Genomic DNA, 24318 nt, shown 5'->3' with positions numbered 1-24318 from the left:
TATTTGGTATTGCTCTTTCTTCAGTGAAATCAGAATCCTCATATTTATTAAACCGACATCCTCTTACTCTGGGATGGGAAACTATGGAAAAATCATCACAAAACACCAAGACTGACTTGTTGCTGGTGTTTTCTAACGAACACTATGACGTGTGGTCCCAGAAGCAGTGAAGGCTTCACAGCACCATCTCGGCACCAGCTCATTCTGAGCCATCTCCCAACCTCATTGATGGTCACACCCTCCCTCTTTTAAGCAGGACAACCAGGAACACCTACGTTAGTATAAGCTCTACTCTCCGCACCCTGAGACTATGCCAGCAAACCCCCTTCTGTGGAGAGAGGCGTTTCTCTCTACCTCCTGGAAGTGTCTTTCTTGCAGCCAAGCCTCCCTAAAGGGCACAAGGAAACTGAGGACAAGCAGGAGAGCAGCCGGCAAGGAGCACCCAGGAGACGCAGAGAGCAGCCAGAAGATGCAGAGAACACAGGAGATGCAGAAAGAACCCCAGGAGATGCAGAGAGCAGCCAGGAAATGCAGACAGCACCCAGGAGATGCAGAGAGCACCAGGAGATGCAGAGAGTACCCAGGAGATGCAGAGAGCACCCAGGAGATGCAGAGAGCACCCAGGAGATGCAGAGAGCACCAGGAGATGCAGAGAGCACCCAGGAGATGCAGAGAGCACCAGGAGATGCAGAGAGCACCCAGGAGATGCAGAGAGCACCCAGGAGATGCAGAGAGTACCCAGGAGATGCAGAGAGTACCCAGGAGATGCAGAGAGAGCACCAGGAGATGCAGAGAGAGCACCAGGAGATGCAGAGAGAGCACCAGGAGATGCAGACAGCAGCCAGGTGATAGAGAACCCAGGAGATGCAGAGAGTAGGCAGGAGACGCAGAGAGTAGCCAGGAGATGCAGAGAGCAGCCAGGAGATGCAAAGAACACCATCTGAACCTGCCTGTCCTGCCAGGACTGACAGTGGCAGAGGGCCAGAGCCACCTCAGCCTTCATCCTGCCCACCTGCTTTGCCAGTCAGTGGGTGCAGACCTGAAACCCACAAAGCCCCCCTTCTTGAAGCTAAAGAACTCCAGTTTTGTCTTTTCTCAGTGTAGTGACCTCTAGCCCCGTACTTTAAAATGGACGTTCTCCTTTGAAACTGACATTTGTCTGTGAAAAGAGCGTAAGGTGAGATAAACACGTACATACTTTTTAGATTTGACTGGAATGTTCTTGGCAAAGTCCACAAGGAAACATTCTGCCAGGTACTGGTCTGCGGAAGACATAATTGATTTGACAATGGCCCTGCACCAGCACTTTAGCTCCTCACAATAGACCACACACACCTGCAAAATAAACAGTTATTTTTATTTATTTATTTTTTTGAGACAGAGTGTTACTCCGTCGCCCAGGCTGGAGTGCAGTGGCACAATCTCAGCTCACTGCAACCTCCACCTCCCAGGTTCAAGCAATTCTCCTCCCTCAGCCTCCCAAGTAGCTGGGATTACAGGCGCCTGCCGCCATGCCTGGCTAATTTTTGTATTTTAGTAGAGATGGGGTTTCACCATGTTAGATAAGCTGGTCTCAAACTCCTTACCTCGTGATCCGCCCGCCTCAGCCTCCCAAAGTGCTGGGATTACAGGCGTGAGCCACCACGCCTGGCCAACAGAAAGATTTTTTAAGGTCAGTGTTAACATCTCATCAAAGAACAAGAGAGCTAAAACGTACTCTCAAAACCATCCCAGTCAACATTCTCCCTTACAGCAGAGGAAAGAGATGCCAGGAGGCCGGGCCTACCCAAGCTGAGCCCCTCTGCCCATAAGAAAACCTCAGGAACACAGGCCGCCTGGGTACTAGGTCACTGTTTTTCTTACTACAATTGTTTCCACTCCTTAACTGAGGACAATTTTTAGAAAGTAAAATAAGAAAAATGCATTCATTTACCTTCTTAAATCAGGAAATAATGCTTAGGAATGATTGTCAATCATGTGTCTGACCAACAGGAAGCTGCCACCAGGCTCATCCTTCCACTCCCTTACCCATGACTCTTTCTTTTTTTTTTTGAGATGGAGTTTTGCTCTTGTTGCCCAGGCTCGAGTGCAATGGTGCGATCTTGGCTCACAGCAACCTCCACCTCCCGGGTTCAAGCGATTCTCCTGTCTCAGCCTCCCAAGTAGCTGGGATTACAGGCACATGCCACCAGGCCCAGATAATTTTTAAATTTTTTTTTTAGTAGAGACGGGGGTTTCATCATATTGGTCAAGATGGCCTCGAACTCCTGACCTCAGGTGATCCACCCGCCTCAGCCTCCCAAACTGCTGGGATTACAGGCGTGAGCCACCACGCCCAGCCTCCCCATGACTCTTATTGGCCTCTGACATTTGTTTACTATCTGTCATAACTGGACGCTAGCTCCTTGATGACATGGATTTTTGTCTGTTTTGTTTACTGCCAAATTCCCAGCACCTAGCACAATGCCTGGCATATACTAAGTCTTCAAAAACTACTTGAACCAGGCATGGTGGTGCATGCCTGTAGTCTCAGCTACTTCGGAGGCTGAGGCGGGAGGATTGCTTGAACCCAGGAGTTGGAGGCTGCAGTGGGCTATGATCGTACCACTGCACTCCAGCCTGGGTGGCACAGTGAGACCCTGTCTCAAAAAAAAAAAACAGTAATAAAATGTTTTAAAAATACGCTACCTGGGCCAGGCATGGTGGCTCACGCCTGTGGTCCCAGCACTTTGGGAGGTCGAGGTGAGTGGATCACCTGAGCTCAGGAGTTCGAGAGCAGCCTGACCAACATGGAAAAACCCCATCTCTACTAAAAATACAAAAATCAGCCGGGGATGGTGGCATGTGCCTGTAGTCCCAGCTACTCAGGAGGCTGAGGCAGGAGGATCGCTTGAGCCAGGGAGGCAGAGGTTGCAGTGAGCCAAAGATCGCGCCACTGCACTCCAGCCCGGGCGACAGAATAAGAGTCTGTCTCAATCAATCAATCAATCAATAAACTACCTGTTTGATGGCTGAATAAGTGCACAGTCCCTGACTTATGATGGTTTAACTTACAATTTTCAACATTATGATGGTGTGAAACTATTGCAATTTTTACATAATGTGCAGTATTCAATAAAATACATAAATATTTAAACTTTACTATGAAATAGGCTTTGTATTAGGTGATCTTGCCCAACCATAAGCTAATGTAAGTGTCCTGAGCAAATTTAAGTAGGCTAGGGTAAGCTAGGCTGGTCAGCAGGTTAGGTGTATTAAGTGCATTTTTTACTTACAATATCAGGACATAACCTCATCGTAAGTTAAGAAGCATCTGTAAATGCCCGCAGCCCCTTTTAAGGAGAACCACCCTGCAGAGGTGACAACCCTTGGCATCCTGACTGTACCACAGGACTGCCAGGCCACAGCCAACTCAACTAATAAACTGTATGCTAACCACAGGTTTATAAAGCAGTCCAGCAGGAGAGCTGCGCTCAGACAGAAAAGAAGGGGACTGATGGAGATTACTGTCCTCGGGAATAAGTTGGAAAATACAGTACAGCCATACTGCAAGGGATAGGTTCTAGAGAACCTCACATAACTCAAAACTCAAATAATTCAACAGAAATCCTGACAAAGGATGAAGGGTATTTCTATTTAATGCTGAAGTCAAAGCATCTTGTAGAAATACCATGAATAGTTAATAATTCACACAGCCAGCCAACCTTGAAAATGAGGCATGAAAGCCACATTCATCTCATACATCTCCATGAGAGCTCTTCAGTGACCAGGTGCAATGTCAATGAGCACTAATTGTTTGTTGTTTTTTGTTTTAGAGACAGGGTCTCATCACTACATTGCCTAGGCTGGACTCGAACTCCTGGGCCCAAGTGATCTTCCCGCTTCCGCCTCCCAAGTAGCTGGGACTGTGGACATGTGCCACCACACCCAGCTCAGCAGTAATATTTTGAAAGGAATCTTTTTTTCTGTGCATAGATCTCAACAGTAAGCTTAAAATATTCAGTAAGCCATGCGTGAACAGATGTGCTGTCATTCAGGCTTTCTTGCTCCATTCGTAGAGCAGATAGAGTAGAGCTAGCATAATCTTTAAGGGTCACAGGACTTTTGGAATGGTAAATGAGTACTGGCTTCAACTTAAAAGTCACCAACTGCATTAGCCCCTAAAAAGAAAGCCACTCTGACCTTTAAAGCTTTAGTCCTTTAAAGACACCAACTTCTCCTATTTATTTTTTAAGATGGAGTCTCACTCTGTCACCCAGGCTGGAGTGCAGTGGCGCCATCTCAGCTCACTGCAGCCTCCACCTCCCGGGTTCAAGCAATTCTCCTGCCTCAGCCTCCCTAGTAGTTGGGATTACAGGCGCCCGCCACCACACCTGGCTAATTTTTGTATTTTTAGTAGAGACGGGGTTTCACCATGTTGGCCAGGCTGGTCTCGAACTCCTGACCTTAGGTGATCCACCCACCTCGGCCTCCCAGAGTGCTGGGATTACAGGTGTGAGCCTCCCAGAGTGCTGGGATTACAGGTGTGAGCCACTGCACCTGGCTGACTTCTCCTATTTAGCTCTGGAAGTCCTAGAAGACATCTCCAATAGAAGGCTGTCTTGTAAACATTGAAAACCTGTTATTTAGTGTGTCCACTTTCAACAATGATAGCTGCATCTGGAGAAACTGCTGCAGCCTCTCCATCAGCCCTTGTGCTTCACCTTGCACTTTATGTTGTGGAGATGGCCTCTTTTCTTAAACCTCATGAACCAACCTCCGCTAGCTTCACATTTTTTCCCTGTAGCTTCCTAACCTTGCTCAGCCTTTATACAATTGAAGAGAGTTAGGGCCTTGCTCTGGATCAGGCTTTGGCTGAAGGGCATGTAGTAACTGGTTTGAGCTTCTATCCTGACCAATAAAACTTTCTCCATATTATCAATAAGGCTGTTTCTTTTTTCCTTTTTTTTTTATTTGTGTGTTCTCCAGAGTGGCACTTTTAATTTCCTTCAAGAACTTTTCCTTTGCATTCACAACTTTGCTAACTGTTTGGTACAAGGGGCCAGCTTTCAGCCTATCTCAGCTTTCAAAATGTCTTCCTCTAAGTTCAATCATTTCTAGCTTTTAATTTAATGTGATTCATCCTTTCACTTGAATACTTAGGGGCCATTGTAGGGTTATTAATTGGCCTAATTTCAATTGTGTGTCAGTGAACAGGAAGGCCTGGAGAGAGGGAGAGAGATGGTAGAGCAGTCAGAACACACATTTATTGATAAAATTCACTATCTTACATGGGTGCAATTCGTGGCACCCCAAAACAAAATACTAACCTCAAAGATCACTGGACACAGATCACTATAACAGATAGAATAATAACAAAAAAGTTTGAAACATTGGGAGAATTACCAAGATGTGACACAGAGACATGAAGTGAGGACCTGCTGTGGGAAAAATGGTGCCTATAGTCTTGCTCCATGAAGGGTTGCCATGAACCTTCAATTTGTAAAAAAACATAGTTACTGCGAATTCACAATAAAATGAGGTCTGTTTGTACTTAAAAGTGTAAAGGGTCAGGCGTGGTGACTCATGCCTGTAATCCCAGCATTTTGGGAGGCCAAGGTGGGCAGATCTCTTGAGCCCAGGAGTTCGTGACCAGCCTGGGCAACATGGCGAAACCCTGTTACCACAAAAAATACAAAAAATTAGCCAGGTGTGGTGGCGTGTGCCTTTAGTCCTAGCCACTTGGGAGGCTGAGGTGGGAGGATTGCTCGATACCAAAAGGCGGAGGTTGCAGTGAGCCAAGATTGAGTCACCACACTCCAGCCTGGGTGACAGAGTGAGACCCCTGTCTTCAAAAAAAAAAAAAAAAAAAAAAAAAAAGGAGAGGAGGAGAGAAAAACAAAACCACCCTCTCGACACCAAAAATGTGATAGCTAGGCACAAAGCACTAAGTTGAAAACTGATCCACACGATTTCTCTTTCTTTGCAGTATGAACTGTATTATTTGCATTCATAGGCCTTCCCATTTAAAAAATTTTTAAAAAGGCCAGGCGCGGTGGCTCGCGCCTGTAATCCCAGCACTTTGGGAGGCCAAGACAGGTGGATCATGAAGTCAGGAGATCGAGACCATCCTGGCTAACAGGGTGAAATCCCATCTCTACTAAAAATACAAAAACGAAATTAGCCGGGCGTGGTGGCAGGTGCCTGTAGTCCCAGCTACTCGGGAGGCTGAGGTGGGAGAACGGCGTCAACCCAGGAGGTGGGGCTTGCAGTGAGCAGAGATGGCGCCACTGTACTCTAGCCTGGGCAACAGAGTGAGACTCTGTCTCAAAAAAAAAAAAAAAAAAAAATTAATTAATTAAAAAATAATAATAATAATTTAAAAAATAAATAAATAAAAATTTAAAAAAAGGAACTGTGTTATTTCAGGGTAATCAAACAGTCCTAAGAGATCAGGGAAAGTTCTATACAGAAGAATTCCAGCTGATGAATGCAGAAGGAATGAGAGAAACCCCCACGTCGAGTGCCTGAATGAAAGAGCTGATTCGGGCAGCAGTGGTCACTGAATGGAGAAGCCGTCACATGAATGCTGACAGGTAAGGCCACAAGGAGGGTCAGGATGTCACCTCTGGTCAATCTCAGCATCACTGAAAACATCATCTCTCAGTTCAATACAACATGAAATTCACATGAAGTTCACAGTATACCTATTCTTGAAAAACAGAAGCAACCTTCAATCTACCCAAAGCTTTATATTTAACTATACACATACACACACACACATACATTTTTTTTTGAGACAGAGTTTCACTCTTGTTGCCCAGGTTGGAGTGCAATGGCGTGATCTAGGCTCACTGCAGCCTCCGCCTCCCAGGTTCAAATGATTCTCCTGCCTCAGCCTCTCTAGTAGCTGGGATTACAGGTGCCTGCCACCACACCCAGCTAATTTTTTGTATTTTTAGTGGAGATGGGGTTTCACTATGTTGGCCAGGCTGGTCTCGAACTCCTGACCTCAGGTGATCCACCTGCCTCAGACTCCCAAAGTGCTGGGATTACAGGCATGGGCCACCACGCCCGGCTACGCACATTTTTTTTAAGAGACAGTCTCGCTGTCTCGCCCAGGCTAAAGTGCAGTGGCGCAAACACAGCTTACTGCAGCTATTACCTCCCAGGCTCAAGTGATCTTCTGCCTTAGCCTCCAGAGTAGCTGGGGCCACAGGCACACACTACCATGCCCGCTAATCTTTTTATTTTTTGTAGAGACAGGGTCTTACTATGTTGCCCAGGCTGTTCACAAAACTCCCAGGCTCAAGCAATCTTCTTTCCTTGGCCTCCCAAAGTGCTGGGATTACAGGCATGAGCCACCACGCCCAGCCCAAAATGTGGAATATTTTTAAAAACAATTGACCTGGTTTAACTTCTTCAATTAGTCAATGGCATGGAAACAGATTATGTAATTGTGCTTGCTTCAGCAGCACATGTACTAAAATAAATTATGTTATTAATGATGATTTGGGGGAAGACGATTCAAATTATTTCTGCTTTTTCTCATAAAGAGTTTATAAATCTTTTCCTATTATACCATTACAAAAATTCACTCTCTTCTGAAAAGTAGCTGAGCTGTGGAGACCAGGACAAGGGTTAATGAGAGCTGAGTCTGCAAGAAGGCAAGGAGGGGCCACAGCGTGGAGTAAGGAGAACAAAGACATCTGAGTTGGCCAATGTCATGAGCAACCAAAAGGGAGGCATTGGCCCTACACTGAAGACCCCACTCCCTCTTTGCTGAGGTCCCTAAACCTCTGTGGGATCTCAAATAATCCCCTGGTTCCCAGCCCCAGAGGGATGGCCCTAATGCCTGGGTGTAGATGACATTCTGTCTACTTTTGCCCCACATGGACCTTATATGGCGGCCACCCCCTTCCATGACTAGCCTGAATCTTGTGCAACCTAAAGAACCTTACACTGGCTCACACCTGTAATCCCAGCACTTTGGAAATCTGAGGCGGGTGGATCACCTGAGGTCAGGAGTTCGAGACCAGCCTGCCCAACATGGTAAAATCCCTTCTCTACTAAAAATACAAAAATTAGCTGGGTGTGGTGGCCCATGCCTGTAATTCCAGCTACTCAGGAGGCTGAGACAGGAGAAGTGCTTGAACCCGAGACACGAAGGTTGCGGTGAGCCCAGATGGTGCCACTGTACTCCAGGCTACGTGACAGAGCGAGACTCCATCTCAAAAAAAACCTGACACAAGGCACTGAGTGTAAGAAACTAAAATACTCTAAAAGCTTGAATCATCATTGTTGCCAAAATAGTTTATATTTTGAGTGGTGTTTCAATACACAATGATTAAAGAACATTTAGATACATACCTGTCCTTCTTCCAATGTTAATGGTTTTATTTCTATATCTTGACACGTGCTGCTGTAGAAGTCATTCATGGCACTATTTAATTTTTGATAGTCGACATCATGATCTAAAAAGGGACTACACCCTTTTATAATAACCCAGAAGCAACCTGGATCTTCAATCTGTAAAATTTTTAAAAGATGAACAGAACAGTGTACGATTTAAAAGTAGTACCACAAAATAATAAACTTTAGAGCCACAATTACTGTTTCTAATTTAAGTGACCTAACAAATTCTTGACAAATGCCTTTGCTTAAATGGTTGGACCAAAGATAAAATTCTAAAACACATACCCAATAGTATGTAATTCTCAATTATGTGTTGTGACTCAAATAACAAACAGATGTCCTCAATCTCCCATATTCTGAAAAATCCATAGTAATATACGAACACAAGGTTCAGAGCAATGTTTTTAGTACTTTTGTTGGTTAAAAAAAATTTTTTTTAATTAAAAAAAAAAACAGAGACGGTGTCTCGCTATTTTGCCCAGGCTAGTCTCAAACTCTGGGGCTCAAGCAATTTTCCCACGTCGGCCTCCCTAAGTGCTAGGATTACAGACATAAGCCACTGTGCCTGATTTGTATTCTTCTTTTGTAAGAAAGAGAAAGCAATGTGAATATAAGTACATTCTGCTCATAATAAAAAAAAAAAGAAATAATGGCAGATAAACCAAAATAAATGCAAATCATGACCTAAGGGGAGGGGAGAAATGGAGAAGGGACACGGAAGAAAGTCAGACTTCCTGGAATATATTTTGTTATGTACTATTGTTATTAGAAGCCAAGATTTTCATTGTTAAAGACACAAATATAAAGTGAAAAGTTAAATTTGAATTGAAAATACCAAAAGGTCTCGCTCTGTCACCCAGGTTGGAGTGCAGTGGCGCAATCTCAGCTCACTGCAACCTTCACCTCCTGGGTTCAAGCAATTCTCCTGCCTAACTCTCCTGAGTAGCTAGGATTACAAGCGTGCGCCACAATGCTCAGTTAATTTTGTATTTTTAGTAGAGACAGGATTGCATCATGTTGGCCAGGCTGGTCTTGAACTCCTGACTTCAGGTGATTCGCCCATCTCAGCCTTCCAAAGTGCTGGGATTACAGGCGTGAGCCACTGCGCCCAGCCAAGAACTCATGATTTTTCAAAAGTATTACCTAACTCTGCCTAGAAAAAATGACATCTCAAGATTTGGGCAAAAATGACATCTTTGCCCAAGGTGGCAAGAATACAGGTATTTACACTAGTATTATTTCTACTTTTCTGAAGGTTTGAACATTTTTATAACAAATAATCAGAAAAAAGAACAGTAGTTATTCTGGTTCCAGTAACAATAGAATAGTTTCTATATCACCTGTGGGTAACAATAAGAAACCCTGGAAAAAATACAAAAATAACTATTTGAAGGCAGTGAAGAGCTACCAAAAGCAAGCAGAACCTGGAGGAGATTCAACCCTTGAAAGAAGGAAACTTCCCTGGGTGAGATCCACTTTTACACGGCTTTTCCCCTGAGCCCATTCCCCAGTCCACATGGTGTTAAGCAGCTGCAATTCAAGGAGAAAGTCATAATGTTTGTGGCTTGAGGAATCAGAGAACAGAGTTTGGGGCTGCCATAGCAGCTTGAGAATTAAAGGGTAAAATTCCTAAATGGAGAGTCACAGAGGGGGAGCCCTAAAGTCTGCATAAGAACACTTGTCACATTCTTGGCAGAGATGAGACCCCAAGGAGTCCAGAGAAGACCAATGGTGGGAAGGCTGAAAGAAATATGCAGTTTTAGCCGGGCGCTGTGGCTCACACCTGTAATCCCAGCACTTTGGGAGGCCGAGGTGGGCAGATCACGAGGTCAGGAGATCGAGACCATCCTGGCTAACACGGTGAAACTCCGTCTCTACTAAAAATACAAAAAATTAGCCGGGCGTGGTGGCAGATACCTGTAGTCCCAGCTACTCGGGAGGCTGAGGCAGGAGAATGGTGTGAACCCGGGTGGCGGAGCTTGCAGTGAGCCGAGATTGCGCCACTGCACTCCAGCCTGGGCGACAGAGCGAGACTCCATCTCACAAAAAAAAAAGAAGGAAAAAGAAAAAGTAGTCACCAGAAAGTGAACCCAAGATACCCAGATATTGGAATTAACAGGCAAGGACTTAAAAACAGCTATTATAAATGCAGAACTTAAGGATGAGATGGTTAGAGTGAGTTGAAAACAAAAGAATCTCTCTTAAATGGAAACTCTATCTATATGTATATAGATATGTATCTATTTATACATGTATAGATATAGATACACACACACAAGCTGTGGAAAACGTAAATTTCATAAATGAAAAATAAAAATTTAGGCCAGGCACAGTGGCTCACGCCTGTAATCCCAGCACTTTGGGAGGCCAAGGCGGGCAGATCACGAGGTCAGGAGATTGAAACCATCCTGGCTAACACGGTGAAACCCCATCTGTACAAAAACAACAAAAAATTAGCCAGGTGTGGTGGTGGGCACCTGTAGTCCCAGCTACTCAGGAGGCTGAGGCAGAAGAATGGCGTGAACCTGGGAGGCGGAGCTTGCAGTGAGCCGAGATCGTGCCACTGCACTCCAGCTTGGGCAACAAGAGTGTGACTCCGTCTCGGAAAAAAAAAAAAAAAAAAAGGAAAAGAAAAATTTCAAAAGGGGTATACTCGCTAACATTGTACTAAAGGTCCCAGTTAGTACAGTAAGACAGGAAAAAGACTGTCAGGAAGATTAGAAAGGAATAAATAAAACTGTCTTTATTCATAAAGAACACGATTGTCTACACAGAGAACCTTAAGGAGTCTATTAAAAAATTGGAACTACAATGAAAACTATAAAACACTGCTGAAAGAAATTAAAGAAGACATAAATAAATGGAAAGACATCCCACATTCATTGACTGGAAGATTTAATATCATTAAGATGTCAATACTACTCAAAGCAATCTACACATTCAATTCAATCCCTACCAAAATCCAGAATGATATTTTTTTCAGAAATAGAAAAGCACATTCTAAAATTCACATGAAATCCCAAGGGACCCAAAACAGCCAAAACAGTATCAAAAAAGAACAAAGCTGGAGGACTCACACTTGATCGCAAAACTTTACTACAAAGCTACAGTAATCAAAACAGTGTAGTACTGAAATAAAGACAGACATACAGACCAACAGAGTAGAATAGAGAGTCCAGAATAAACCCTTGTGATCTAGTCAAATGATTTTTGACAAGGGTACGAAAACCATTCAGGGAAAGGTTTTGTAACAAATGAGCATTGGGAAAACTGGATATGCACATGCAAAAGAATGAACTTGGAGGCCAGGCAAAGTGGCTCACACCTGTAATCCCGGCACTTTGGAAGGCCAAAGCAGGCAGATCACCTGAGGTCAGGAGTTCGAAACAAGCCTGGCCAACATGGTGAAACCCCATCTCTACTAAAAATACAAAATTAGCCAGGTGTGGTGGTACACACCTGTAATCCCAGCTACTCAGGAGGCTATGCCAAGAGAATCACTTGAACCTGGGAGGTGGAGGTTGCAGTGAGCCAAAATTGCACCACTGCATTCCGGCCTGGGTAACAGAGTGAGACTCTGTCTCAAAAAGAAAAAAAAATAAAAATAAAAATGAAAGAAGGAATTTGGACCTTTATGTGACACCATACTCAAAATGGATCAAAGACCTAAATGGAAGGCCTAAAACTACAAAAGAAAACACAGAGCAAATGCTTTGTGACGTTGGTTTTGACAAAAATTTCTTGGATATGACACCAAAGGCACAGGCAACAAAAGAAAAAATAGACAAACTGGGCTTCACTGAAATTTAAAAACTGTGTGCATCAAAAGTCACCATCACCACAGTAGAAAGTCAACTTATGGAATGGGGAAAAATATTTGCAAGGCTTATATCTCATAAGGGATTAATACCCAGAATATACAGAGAACGCCTAAAACAATACAAAAACCCAAACCACCAATTAAAAAATGGGCAAAGGATTTGAATAGACATTTCTCCAAAGAAGATATACAAATGGCCAATAAGTACATGAAAAGGTGCTCAACATCACTAATCATTAGAGAAATATAAATCATAACCATAGTGAGATACTACCTGACACTCATGAGGATAACTACTGTCAAAAAACCCCTGAAAATTCAGTGTGCAGGAAGGTGTGTTAAAACAGAAAATAATGTGTTGGCAAGGCTGTGGAGACACTGGAATCATTGTGCACTGTTGGTATGAATGTAAAACGGCATAGCTGCTGTGGAAAATGGTAGGGTGGCTCCTCAAAAAATTAAAACTATAATTTCCATACAATGCAGCAATTCCACTATTGGGTGTAGATCCACGAGAATTGAAAGATCTTAAAGAGATACGTACACACCTGTGTTCATAGCAGCATTGTTCACAATAGCTAAAATGTGGAAGCAACCCAGTGTCCCTCAACAGATAAATGGATAAGCAAAATGTGGTATAGAATGGACTATTATTCAGTCTGAACAAGGAAGGAAATTCTTTTTTAAAAAAAGACATTTATTTGTTTTTTTAAGAGACAGGGTCTTGCTATATTGCCCACCTCACCTCAAGCAATCCTCTCACCTCAAGCAATCCCCACCTCAGCCTCCTAAGTAGCTGGGTCCTCACGTTCACATCACTGCATTGGGCTTCAAAAGAAAGGAAATTCTGACACATGGTACAACATAATGAACCCTGAGGACATTATGCTGAGTGAAATAAGCCAGTCACAAAAGGATAAACTGTATGATTCCACTTATATGAGGCACTCAGAGTAGTCAAATTCATAGAGAAAGCAGAGTTTCAGTTTTGCAAGAGGAAAAAAACTTCTAGAGAGGGACATTGGTGATGGTTGCACAACATTATGGATGTATCTGACTGGGCACGGTGGTTCATGCCTGTAATCCCAGCACTTTGGGAGGCTGAAGCGGGTGGATCACAAGGTCAGGAGATCGAGACCATCGTGGCTAACACGGTGAAACCCTGTCTCTACTAAAAATACAAAAAATTAGCCGGGCGTGGTGGTGGGAGCCTGTAGTCCCAGCTACTCGGGAGGCCGAGGCAGGAGAATGGCGTGAACCCGGGAGGCAGAGCTTGCAGTGAGCCGAGATTGCACCACTGCACTCCAGCCTGGGCAACACAGCAAGACTCCATCTCAAAAAAAAAAAAAATTATGAATGTATTTAATACCATGAACTGTACACTCAAAAATCGTTAAGATGGCAAACTTTATGTTACATGTTTTTTACAATAAAAAATATATAATATATGCCAGAACTAATAATTGACTTTACAAGGCTATAAGGCACAAGATTATTGAAATAATTCAATTGTTGCTACAAAGAGAATACCTAGGAATACAACGAAAAAGGAAATAAAAGAGGACACAAACAAATGGAAAAACATTCCATGCTCGTGGATAGGAAGAGTATCGTGAAAATGGCTGTACTGTCCAAAGTAATTTATAGATTCAATGCTATTCCCATTAAACTACCATTGACATTCTTCACAGAAATAGAAAAAACTACTTTAAAACTGATAGGGAACCAAAAAAGAGTCCATATAGCCACAACACTCCTAAGCAAAAAGAACAAAGCTGGAGGCATCATGCTACCTAACTTCAAGCTATACTACAAGGCTACAGTAACCAAAACAGCATGGTACTGGTACAAAAACAGACACGTAGACCAATGGAACAGAATAGAGATCTCAGAAATAAGACCACACATCTACAACCATCTGATTTTTGACAAACCTGACAAAAACAGGCAATGGGGAAAGGATGCCCTATTTAATAAATGGTGCCAGGAAAACTGGCTAGCCGTATGCAGAAAATTGAAACTGGACCCTTTCCTTACACCTTATACAAAAATTAACTCAAGATGCATTAAAGACTTAAATGTAAAACCTAAAACTATAAAAAACTCTAGAAGAAAATCTAGGCAATACCATTCAACACATAGGCAATGGCAAAGATTTCGTGACAAAAACATCAAAAGCAATTGCATCAAAAGTAAAAATTGACAAATGGGATTGAATTAAACTAAAGAGCTTCTGCACAGCAAAAGAAACTATCATGAGTTAACAGAAAACCTACAGAATGGGAGAAAATTTTTGCAATCTTTCCATCTGACAAAGATCTAATATCCAGAATCTATAAGGAACTGAAACAAGTTTACAAGAAAAAAACCCCATCAAAAAGTAGGCAAAGCGCATGAACAGAAACTTCTCAAAAGAAGACATTTATTTAGCCAACAAAAGCTCAACATCACTGATCATTAGAGAAATGCAAATCAAAACCACAATGAGATACCATCTCATGCCAGTCAGAATGGCAATTATTAAAAAGTCAAGAAACAACAGATGGCTGGCAAGGCTGTGGAGAAATGGGAACGCTTTTACACTGTTGGTGGGAGTGTAAATTAATTCAACCATTGTGGAAGACAGTGTGGTGATTCCTCAAAGATCTAGAACCAGAAAAACCCAGCAATCCCATTACTGGGTATATACCAAAAGGAATATCAATCAGTCTGTTATAAAGACATAAGTGCGTATGTTCACTGTAGCACTAGTCACAATAGCAAAGACATGGAATCAACCCAAATGCCCATCAGTGATAGACTGGATAAAGAAAATGTGGTACATATACACCATGGAATACTATGTAAGCATAAAAAGGAACAAGATAATGTCCTTTGCAGGGACATGGATGAAGCTGGAAGCCATTATCCTCAGCAAACTAACACTGGAACAGAAAACCACACACCGTATGTTCTCACTTATAAACAGGAGCTGAACAATGAGAACACGTGGACACAGGGAGGGGAACCACACACTGGCACCTGTGGGACAGAGGGGAGGGAGAGTATCAGGATAATAACCAACACACGCGGGGCTTAATAACTAGATGATGGGTTGATAGTTGCAGCAAACCAACATGGCACACCTCTATCTATGTAACAAACCTGCACGTCCTGCACTTGTATCCTGGAACTTAAAATTAAATTTAAAAATAGTAATTCAATCGTATTACTATATTCCAGAAATGGGAATTGGAAATTTAAAATTACAAAAAAGCTGGGAGTGGTGGCTCATTCCTGTAATCCCATTATTTTGGGAGGCTGAGGTGGGAGGATTGCTTGAGCCCAGGAGTTTGAGAGACCAGCCTGGGCAACACAGTGAGACCCTGTCTCTAAAAAAATTTTTTTTAATTAGCCAGGAGTGGGGGCAAATGCCTTTAGTCCCAGCTACTCAGGAGGCTGGGGCAGGAGGATCTCTTCCGCCCAGGAGTTTGAGGTTGCAGTAAGTTGTGATTACAGCACTGCGCTCCAGCCTGGCCAACAGAGCAAGACCCTGTATCTTTCACTGAAAAACAAAACAAAACCCAGTAATTACTTAAAGGTCTAAATCTTAAAAATAAGTGCAAAATTCCTATGCTGAAAGTTATAAAACACTGACGGAAAGAAATGAAAGATCTAAATAAGTATAGATATACTGTATTAGATTTAGAAGATCTAAATAAGTACAGATATACTGTATTAATATATATTTCTCTGAACCCATCTATAAATACAACTCCATTCCAGCAGGGTTTTTTTTTTTTTTGGTGTACTCAGCAAGCAATTACAAAATGCGTATTACAAAAGCCAAGGAACTAGAACACTTCTGAAAAAGAATATAGTTGGAAGACTCATATCACCTGACTTCAAGAGTTACCTATAAAGGGCCAGGCATGGTGGCTCACGCCTGTAATCCCAGCACTTTGGGAGGCCGAAACTGGTGGACCACGAGGTCAGGAGATTGAGACCATCCTGGCTAACACGGTGAAACCCCGTCTCTACTAAAAATACAAAAAATTAGCCGGGCGTGGTGGCGGGCACCTGTAGTCCCAGCTACTTGGGAGGCTGAGGCAGGAGAATGGCGTGAACCCGGCAGGCAGAGCTTGCAGGGAGCCGAGATCACACCACTGCACTCCAGCCTGGGGGACAGAGCGATACTCCGTCTCAAAAACAAAAACAAACAAAAAAGAGAGTTACCTATAAAGCTACAATAAGACGACAGTGTGGTATTGTACATAAATCAATATAACAGGAATATAATCACACATATAGTCAATTGATTTTTGATAAGACACAAAGGAGGAAGGATAGTCATTTCAACAAATGATGCTGGAACAGTTAGATAATCACGTGCAAAGAAATGAAACTTCATCCATTCCTTGCACCATACACAAAAATTAACTCGGATCATATATCTAAATGTAAAATATAAAATTATAAAACTTCTAAAGGATACATGGGGGGCCAGGTGCAGCAGTTCATGCCTGTAATCCCAGCAGTTTGAGAGGCCGAGGGCAGATCACTTGAGGTCAGGAGGTGGAGACCAACCTGGACAAGATGCTGAAACCCCGTCTCTACCAAAAATATAAAAATTAGCCGGCTGTGGTGGCACGCGCCTGTAATCCCAGCTACTCAGGAGGCTGAGACAGGAGAATCGCTTGAACTTGGGAGGCGGAGGTTGCAGTGAGCCGAGATTGCTCCACCGCACTCCAGCCTGGACAACAGAGCGAAATTCCATCTCAAAAAATAAATAAATAAAAATTCTAAAAAAAAAAATAAAAGGATACATGGGGGGAAAAAATCTTTGTGACTATGAGTCAGGCAAAGATTTCTCAGATATTTAAGGCTAAATAATATTGCACTGTATATGTACAAACCACCTTCCATTTACCCAGTCATCTGTTGATGGACACACGGGGGGGAAAATATTTCATCCTTGTAAAAGCTAACTTCATCTGCAGGACAGGTGGTACCTGCACAGCACTTGGGGAGACACTCCTATTCAGGACAGAATTTGCTCAGGGGGTGAGCTGGGTGAGGGCCGGAAGCGGGGGCAGATCAGGGTTGAGCAGGTAAATTAAAGAGTTACTGGGCCCAACTGAGAGGAAAGGGGTTCGCGAACAGGAGGCAGCAAGTCCAGCTCCTGCTGTCAAAGTTCTGCCGGGATGGTTGTGCATGTGTCAGGATGTGCAGCCCTGGAAGAGCCCTGTCTCTTCTAAAGAAGAAAACGGACTAGCATCGTTAGGACTGACGGACAACATCTGACTGGGGTAGAGGAGCTTGCCAGGTGGATCTGAACCCCTAAAAGTCTCAGGGCAAATTCTCTGTAAGAGTCAGCTTCCTCAAACGTTTGTGAATCTTTTTCCAGAGAGATTACACAAGACATCAAGTAAGAGCAGGAGAGTGCTGGTTTTAAAAATCGCACCGGTCGGGCGCGGTGGCTTACGCCTGTAATCCCAGCACTTTGGGAGGCCGAGGCGGGTGGATTACGAGGTCAGGAAATGGAGACCATCCTGGCTAACATGGTGAAACCCCGTCTCTACTAAAAATACAAAAAAAATTAGCCAGGCTGGTGGTGGGCGCCTGTAGTCCTAGCTACTTGGGAGGCTGAGGCAGGAGAATGGCGTGAACCCGGGAGGCGGAGCTTGCAGTGAGCCGAGATCGCGCCACTGCACTCCAGTCTGGGCGACTGAGCAAGACTCCGTCTCAAAAATAAAATAAAATAAAATAAAATAGGCCAGGCACGGTGGCTCACGCCTGTAATCCCAGCACTTTGGGAGGCCGAGGCAGGTGGATCACCTAAGGTCAGCAGTTCGAGAACAGCCTGGCCAACGTGGTGAAACCCTGTCTTTACTAAAAATACAAAAATTAACCAGGTGTGGTGGCAGGCACCTGTAATCCCAGCTACTCGGGAGGCTGAGGCAGGAGAATCACTTGAACCCGGGAAGCGGAGGTTGCAGTGAGCTGAGGTCACACCACTGCACTCCAGCTTGGACAACAAGAGCGAAACTCCGTCTCAAAAAAATAAATGAATAAATAATAAAATAAAATAAAACAATCCCACAATTTGCTACGTCCAGCTCCTGGGCCCACTGAAGTGTGATTTTCAAAGTGATTTAGATTTCCTTTCTCCAATAACCCATACCCACCCCTCTGCTCTGGCTTGTCAACTCCTTCCTCCAGCAACGCCTTCCCCTTCACCAGTGAGCCCTCACTGGACTCCAAGGCAGAAAAGCAAGGGTCCAGGCGGGCGTCCCTTCCCCGGGGACTAGAACAACGCCCACGCAGAGCCCACGCGGTGAGCGGAGAGGGCAACAGAGACTGGGGGCACGAGGGAAGCCGGGACCCATGGGCTGGGGCTGCCCGGGCCACCCGACCCTGTCCAGGCGCCGAGCCTAAGGGCCCCGTGGAGTACGGAGAGCGGGGCCCTGGGGACGCCAGTGTCGCTTGGCCCGGGTGATAGAGCATTCGGAGGGGCAGCCAATCCCGCGCTCCTCCAGGTGCATCCCGGGTCACGCCAGGGCCCGTGAAACCCGGGCTCATCCGGGTTCTACCCCAGCTCCCAGCCCCGGGTGCCCCCTGGTGGGGGCGCAGGGAGGGTTCAGGTTGGGGAGGGCGGGGTGGGGTTGGAGTGGAGGTGGGGTGGGCTGTGGCTGGGGTGCATGTGGGAGTGGAGATGGGGTGGTGGTGGGGTGTGTGGGGCTGAGTGTGGGGGGATGAAATGTTGGGGTGGAGGTGTGAGTGGGGGGGGTGGGAATGAGGATGGGGTGGGGACAGGGGCGAGGGTGTGACTGTGGGGCGGGCAGCGATAAGGAAACGGGTGGCAGCTGGGGCTAGGGTAGGAGTTGGGGGTGGGATGGAGTGTGTGGCAGTGAGATGGGGTGGGGGCATGAGTGTGAGTGTGGGGGTGGAGCTGGGTGGGAGTGGGTGTGGGAGGATGTGTGGGCGGGGGGAGGAGTGGGCGTGGGGAGTAGGTGTGGGCTGAGGGGGAGTGGACATGGGGATGCGTGGGCTGGGAGGAGTGGGTGTGGAGGGATGTGGAGGCTGGGGTGGGGGGGTGGGGTGGAAGGATGTGGAGGCTGGGGTGGGGTGGGGGGGGGTGGGGGCTATGTAGGGCTGGGGTCGGGGGTGGGAGGCTGTGCGGGGCTGGGGTGGGTGTAGGGGGCTGTGTGGGACTGGGGTGGGGGTGGGAGGCTGTGCGGGGCTGGGGTAGGGGTACGAGGCTGTGCAGGGCTGGGGTGGGGGTGGGAGACTGCGTGGGTCTCGCGTGGGTCTGGCTTGGCGGCGCTCACCTTCAGCACCAGGAGCTGGAGCATCCTCCTGGCGCCCGAGGGCAGATGGGCCCCCTCGCCCTGGAAGTCCCCTACCGTCGCGGGCGAGGCTGGCCGCGTCCGTCCCGGCCAGGCGCCCGCCGCGAGTGCGTTCCTTCTCTCCACCTTTAGCGCCTGGGCCCCCCGCGGCAGGTGCCCCACACTGCTCGTCCCCAGGAGTCCTCGCGGACCCCGGGGTCGGCCCGAGGCGATGCGCTCCGTCCTGGCAGTAACCAGCCCCTCGCTACGGACTCCCTGCCTGCCTGGCCTCGGGCCTCCCGCACCCACCGGATGCCCGCGCACGCTGAGCAGGCCTTGAGGCGTCGGAGACCACGTGGTCCACCCAACGGCCCAACAACGCACTGCACAGCGCCACGCGGTGGCCAGGAGGACTGACGCGCGGAGGCCCCGGGAGGCCGGGCTAGGGGTCGCGTGATTCTCTCCTTTGCCGCCAGCAGGACCCCCCTGCAGGCCCTGGGGACACTCGCCTGTCCCCCGGAGGGACAGAGGGGCCGCGTGCGGCTGAGTCCGTTGGAAACCACCTTTGCAAAATTGTAACTGAGGAAATTGTGATGGTGAAAGAAATCAGATCTAACCAACTCCATCTTCCTTCTAACATTTAAGCTGTCCTTGTTTATTCCTGGGCGGAAGCCCAACTAACCTTGGGGAGGAATTAGTCTATGGTTTGACTCTGAAACAAAATTGATAAGAGCCTGTGAATCCTGAAAATGTGAGACAGGTCTCAGTTCATTTAGAAAGTTTATTTGGCCAGCAGAGCGAGGTGGCTCAGGCCTGTAATCCCAGCGCTTTGGGAGGCAAGGGTTGCGGATCACCTGATAAGGTTAGGAGTTGGAGACTAGCATCCTCAACATGGTGAAACCCCGTCTCTACTAAAAATAGAAAAATTAGCCAGGCATGGTGGGGAGCGCCTCTAATCCCAGCTACCTGGGAGGCTGAGACAGGAGAATCGCTTGAACCCGGGAGGCAGAGGTTTCAGTGAGCTGAGATCAAGCCACTGCACCCCAGCCTGGGCGACAGAGTGAGACTCTGTCTCAAAAAACAAAATAAAACAAAAAATTTCGCCAAGGTTGAGGACATGCGCCCCAGACACAGGAAGTCCTAACAACATTTGCTAGAGGTGGTCGGGGCACAGCTTGTGTTAAAGTTGGAGGGTGTCCAGGTTCTTGGTGTCTTAAAGAAAGAATTTGACAAAAGGCACACACAAAACAAGGAAGGAATGAAGGGTTTTATTGAAAAAGTACACTCCACAGTGTGGGAGCAGGCCTGAGCACAGGGACTCAAAGGCCCTGCAGAATTTTTGTGAATTTAAATACCCTCTGCTTGGGCTACGCCCGATGTAAATGAAAACGGTGAAGTAAAGTTACGAAGTCATTTACTCGGTGTATGCCCTATGGAGAGGGTATTTCCCTTTATAGCTGAAGTGTGAATCGGCCTTATGTTCCCTGCCTCTGGACCCTATTTTCCTGCCTCACTTGGATTTTTACATTTTAGGGAGGCATGAGACAACAATCGTTGGATCAGCTCAGTGGATCAGCTGACACCACCCACACCGATAATCTGCCTCAACCAGTTCTGCCAAACCAACCAGGAACAGTAAATAGCAAGAAAAACTCCGACAACCTCTGATTCCATCTTCAACCTGGCCAATCAGCACTCCCCACTTTCCAAGCTCCTACCCGCCCAATTGTCTTTTAAAAACTCTATTCCTCGAATGCTCGGAGAGACTGATTTGAGTAATAATAAAACTCCAGTCTCCCACACAGCCGGCTCTGCGTGAATTACTCTTTCTCCATTGCAATTCCCTGTCTTGATAAATTGGCTCTGTCTAGGCAGCGGGCAAGGTGAACCCATTAGGTGGTTATAAGTTCATTATTTTATTTTTAAAGAGACAGGATATGGCTCTGTTGCCCACGCTGCAGTGCAGTGGCACAATCATGGCTCACTGCAGCCTTGAATTCCTGGGCTCAGTTGATCCTCCATCTTCAGCCTCTCAAGTAGCTGGGACTACAGGCACGCACCACCAAGCCTGGATAATTTTTTAATTTTTTTGTAGAGATGGGGGGTCTCGCTGTGTTGCCCAGGCTGGTGTTGAACTCCTGGGCTCAAGCCATCCTTCCATCTCAGCCCCCTGAGCAGCCAGGATTACAGGCATGAACCACCACGCCGGGCCCTCAGTTGGTCCTTGTTGCCTGCTAAGGGGCCCCTGTCCTCCTGCTTTCTCTAGGCCAGCCTACACCCCTTAAATACTGTGAGCTGGAAGCCTTGGTGGTGAGGAAGAGTCCTGGTCAGCCACGAATCCCTGGGTCTTCGTGGCCTCCTGGCAACATTTCCGCTTGATCTGCACCTTTTGGAAAGGTTCCTGGTCCTGGATTTCTTCCCAGCTGGCGTTCAACTGGCAGGGCTCTCCGAGTCTAAACGAGTTAATTTGCTAATAAGAGAACCAACAAAATGACAAAAGACTGCAAGAGTTTGGAGAGAGCAGGGAAATTGTGGAGTTATTATTTGGGGAACAGAATGCTCACATAAGCATGCAGTTCTATAAGAAAACTGGATTGCACGAGGTCCCACAGATAACATGCACTTAAACTCTCAGGCAGGATGGTTGCAGAGAAAAGGTGTGTAGCTGCCAGTCGAGAGAAAAACACAGCTGCAAAGTGCATGATGTTCACCTGTTCCTGAAATTAGGTTGACAAGGCCTCACCTCCAATCAAGGCACCTGGTATGGCCAACTCACCTGAAAGCTCAAGACCTTGCCAAAAAGAGATGGAAAACGACAGGATCTGATTTAAACAGGAGGTCCCGGCTGGGCGAGGTGGCTCAGGCCTGTAATCCCAGCACTTTGGGAGGCCGAGGTGGGTGGACCACTTGAGGTCAGGAGTTCGAGACCAGCCTGGCTAATATGGTGAAGCCCTGTCTCTACTAAATATACAAAAATTAGCCGGGCATGGTGACAAGCACCTGTAATTCCAGCTACACAGGAGGCTGAGGCAGGAGAATCGCTTGAACCAAGGAGGCAGAGGTTGCAGTGAGCCGAGATCATGCCATTGCACTCCAGCCTAGGCAACAGAGCGAAACTCTGTCTCAAAAAATGTATAAAATAAAATAAAATAAAATAAACAGGAGGTCTTGTAGCCAGGTGCAGTGACATGTGCCTGTAGTCTCAGCTACTTGGGAGGGTGAGATGGGAGGATCCCTTGAGCCAGAAGTTGGAGCCCAGCCTTGGCAACATAGCAAAACCCCATCTTAAATAGGAAGTCCCAAAACAGTTCCCAATCCACAAAGATGGGTAATATAGACTTCTCCCTGTTCTTGGTGTAGGGAGACCCTTTTTTCTTTGACTAGATCCTGTGCTACAGTACGGTATTTCCCAATCTTTTTACAACATGGCTCACAGAAAACGGAAATATTTGTATATTACACTCCCATAGTCAAGACACTCACTGCCCTGGGGCTCCAGCCACCCAGTCTCCCCAAGGCTAAAAGGGGTCCGCATTTGTACTGTAACCTGCCCTCCTCCAACTCTGGTGCTAGCGGAAAACACAACACTTTTTTAAAGATTCACAAGGCTTCCTTTTTCTTTGCCCTGTTTCATGGTGCTTTTTTTTTTTTCTGAGACAGGATCTCGCTCTGTTGCCCAGGCTGGAGTACAGTGGCACAATCTTATCACTGCTCACTGCAGCCTCTATCTCCTGGGCTCAAGTGATCTTCCCACCTCAGCCTCCTGAGGAGATGAAACTATAGGGACGCACCACTACACCCAGCTAATTTTTTTTTTTTTTTTTGAGAGAGTCTTGCTCTGTCACTCAGGCTGGAGTGCAGTGGCGCGATCTCAGCTCACTGAAACCTCTGCCTCTTGGGTTCAAGCGATTCTTCTGCCTCAGCCTCCCAAGTAGCTGGGACTACAGCCATGCACCACCACACCCAGCTAATTTTTGTATTTTTAGTAGAGACGGGGTTTTACCATATTGACCAGGCTGGTCTCAAAACTCCTGACCTCGTGATCCACCCGCTTCAGTCTCCCAAAGTGCTGAGATTACAGGCGTGAGCCACTGTGCCCGGCCCACCCAGCTAATTTTGAATTTTTTTATAGAGTCGTGTTCTCCCTATGTTGCCCAGTCAGGTCTTGAACTCCTGGGCTCAAACGATTCTTCCACCTTGGCCTCCCAAAGTGTTGGGATGACAGGTGTGAGCCGCCATGCCCAGCCGAATTTTGTTTTTAACTTTAAAAATATTTCTGACCCAGCACAGTGGCTCACATCTGTAATCCCAGCACTTTGGGAGGCTGAGGCGGGCAGATCACTTGAGGTCAGGAGTTGGAGACCAGCCTGGTCAAATGGCGAAACCCTGTCTCTACTAAAAGTACAAAAATTAGCTGGGTGTGGTGGTTGACGCCTGTAATTCCAGCTAATTGGGAGGCTGAGGCAGGAGAATCACTTGAACCCAGGAGGCAGAGGTTGCAGTGAGCCAAGATCGCACCACCGCACTCTAGCCTGGGCAACAAAGCGAGAATGTGTCTCAAAAAGAAAAGAAAAGAAAAACTGTGTGTCATAAATGCCATGAACATCAGCAATCTGAATTTTAAAACAGTATTAATTTTTCAGATCATATTATTTGGGGTTATGGGGTATGGGCAAGATATCACTATAGGTAGGAAGTCATGTGACAAGTCTCCCAAAAGGAATTCTTGGAAGGAGACAAGGTTCATTCAGATTAAAAACAACAACATATAGGCCAGGTGCAGTGGCTCACACCTGT

At 46.1% G+C, this 24318-nt stretch overlaps 1 protein-coding gene across 5 annotated transcripts in view; it reads right to left on the bottom strand.

Annotated features, from left to right (window-relative positions):
• The window catches only part of TDRD12 (tudor domain containing 12), a 120576-nt gene extending 100689 nt beyond the window's left edge, over nucleotides 1-19887 (bottom strand). The window contains exons 1-3 of one of the 5 annotated variants that reach the window (XM_054538838.2): nucleotides 19525-19887; nucleotides 8350-8508; nucleotides 1199-1335 (exon numbers count right to left, since the gene is read on the bottom strand). In XM_054538838.2, the coding sequence (XP_054394813.2) occupies nucleotides 1199-1335; nucleotides 8350-8508; nucleotides 19525-19548 (320 nt within the window). In that variant the 5' untranslated portion in view covers nucleotides 19549-19887. The remainder of the gene's footprint in view (nucleotides 1-1198; nucleotides 1336-8349; nucleotides 8509-19524) is intronic. The other 4 variants (XM_054538840.2, XM_054538839.2, XM_063719439.1 and 1 more) reach the window with 4 other exon arrangements.
• Between the last annotated feature and the right edge of the window lie 4431 nt (nucleotides 19888-24318).

The sequence above is a fragment of the Pongo abelii genome, chromosome 20, assembly GCF_028885655.2.
Source record: "Pongo abelii isolate AG06213 chromosome 20, NHGRI_mPonAbe1-v2.0_pri, whole genome shotgun sequence".
Taxonomy (NCBI): Eukaryota; Metazoa; Chordata; class Mammalia; order Primates; family Hominidae; genus Pongo; species Pongo abelii.
This window is presented reverse-complemented; position numbering and strand designations above follow the sequence as displayed.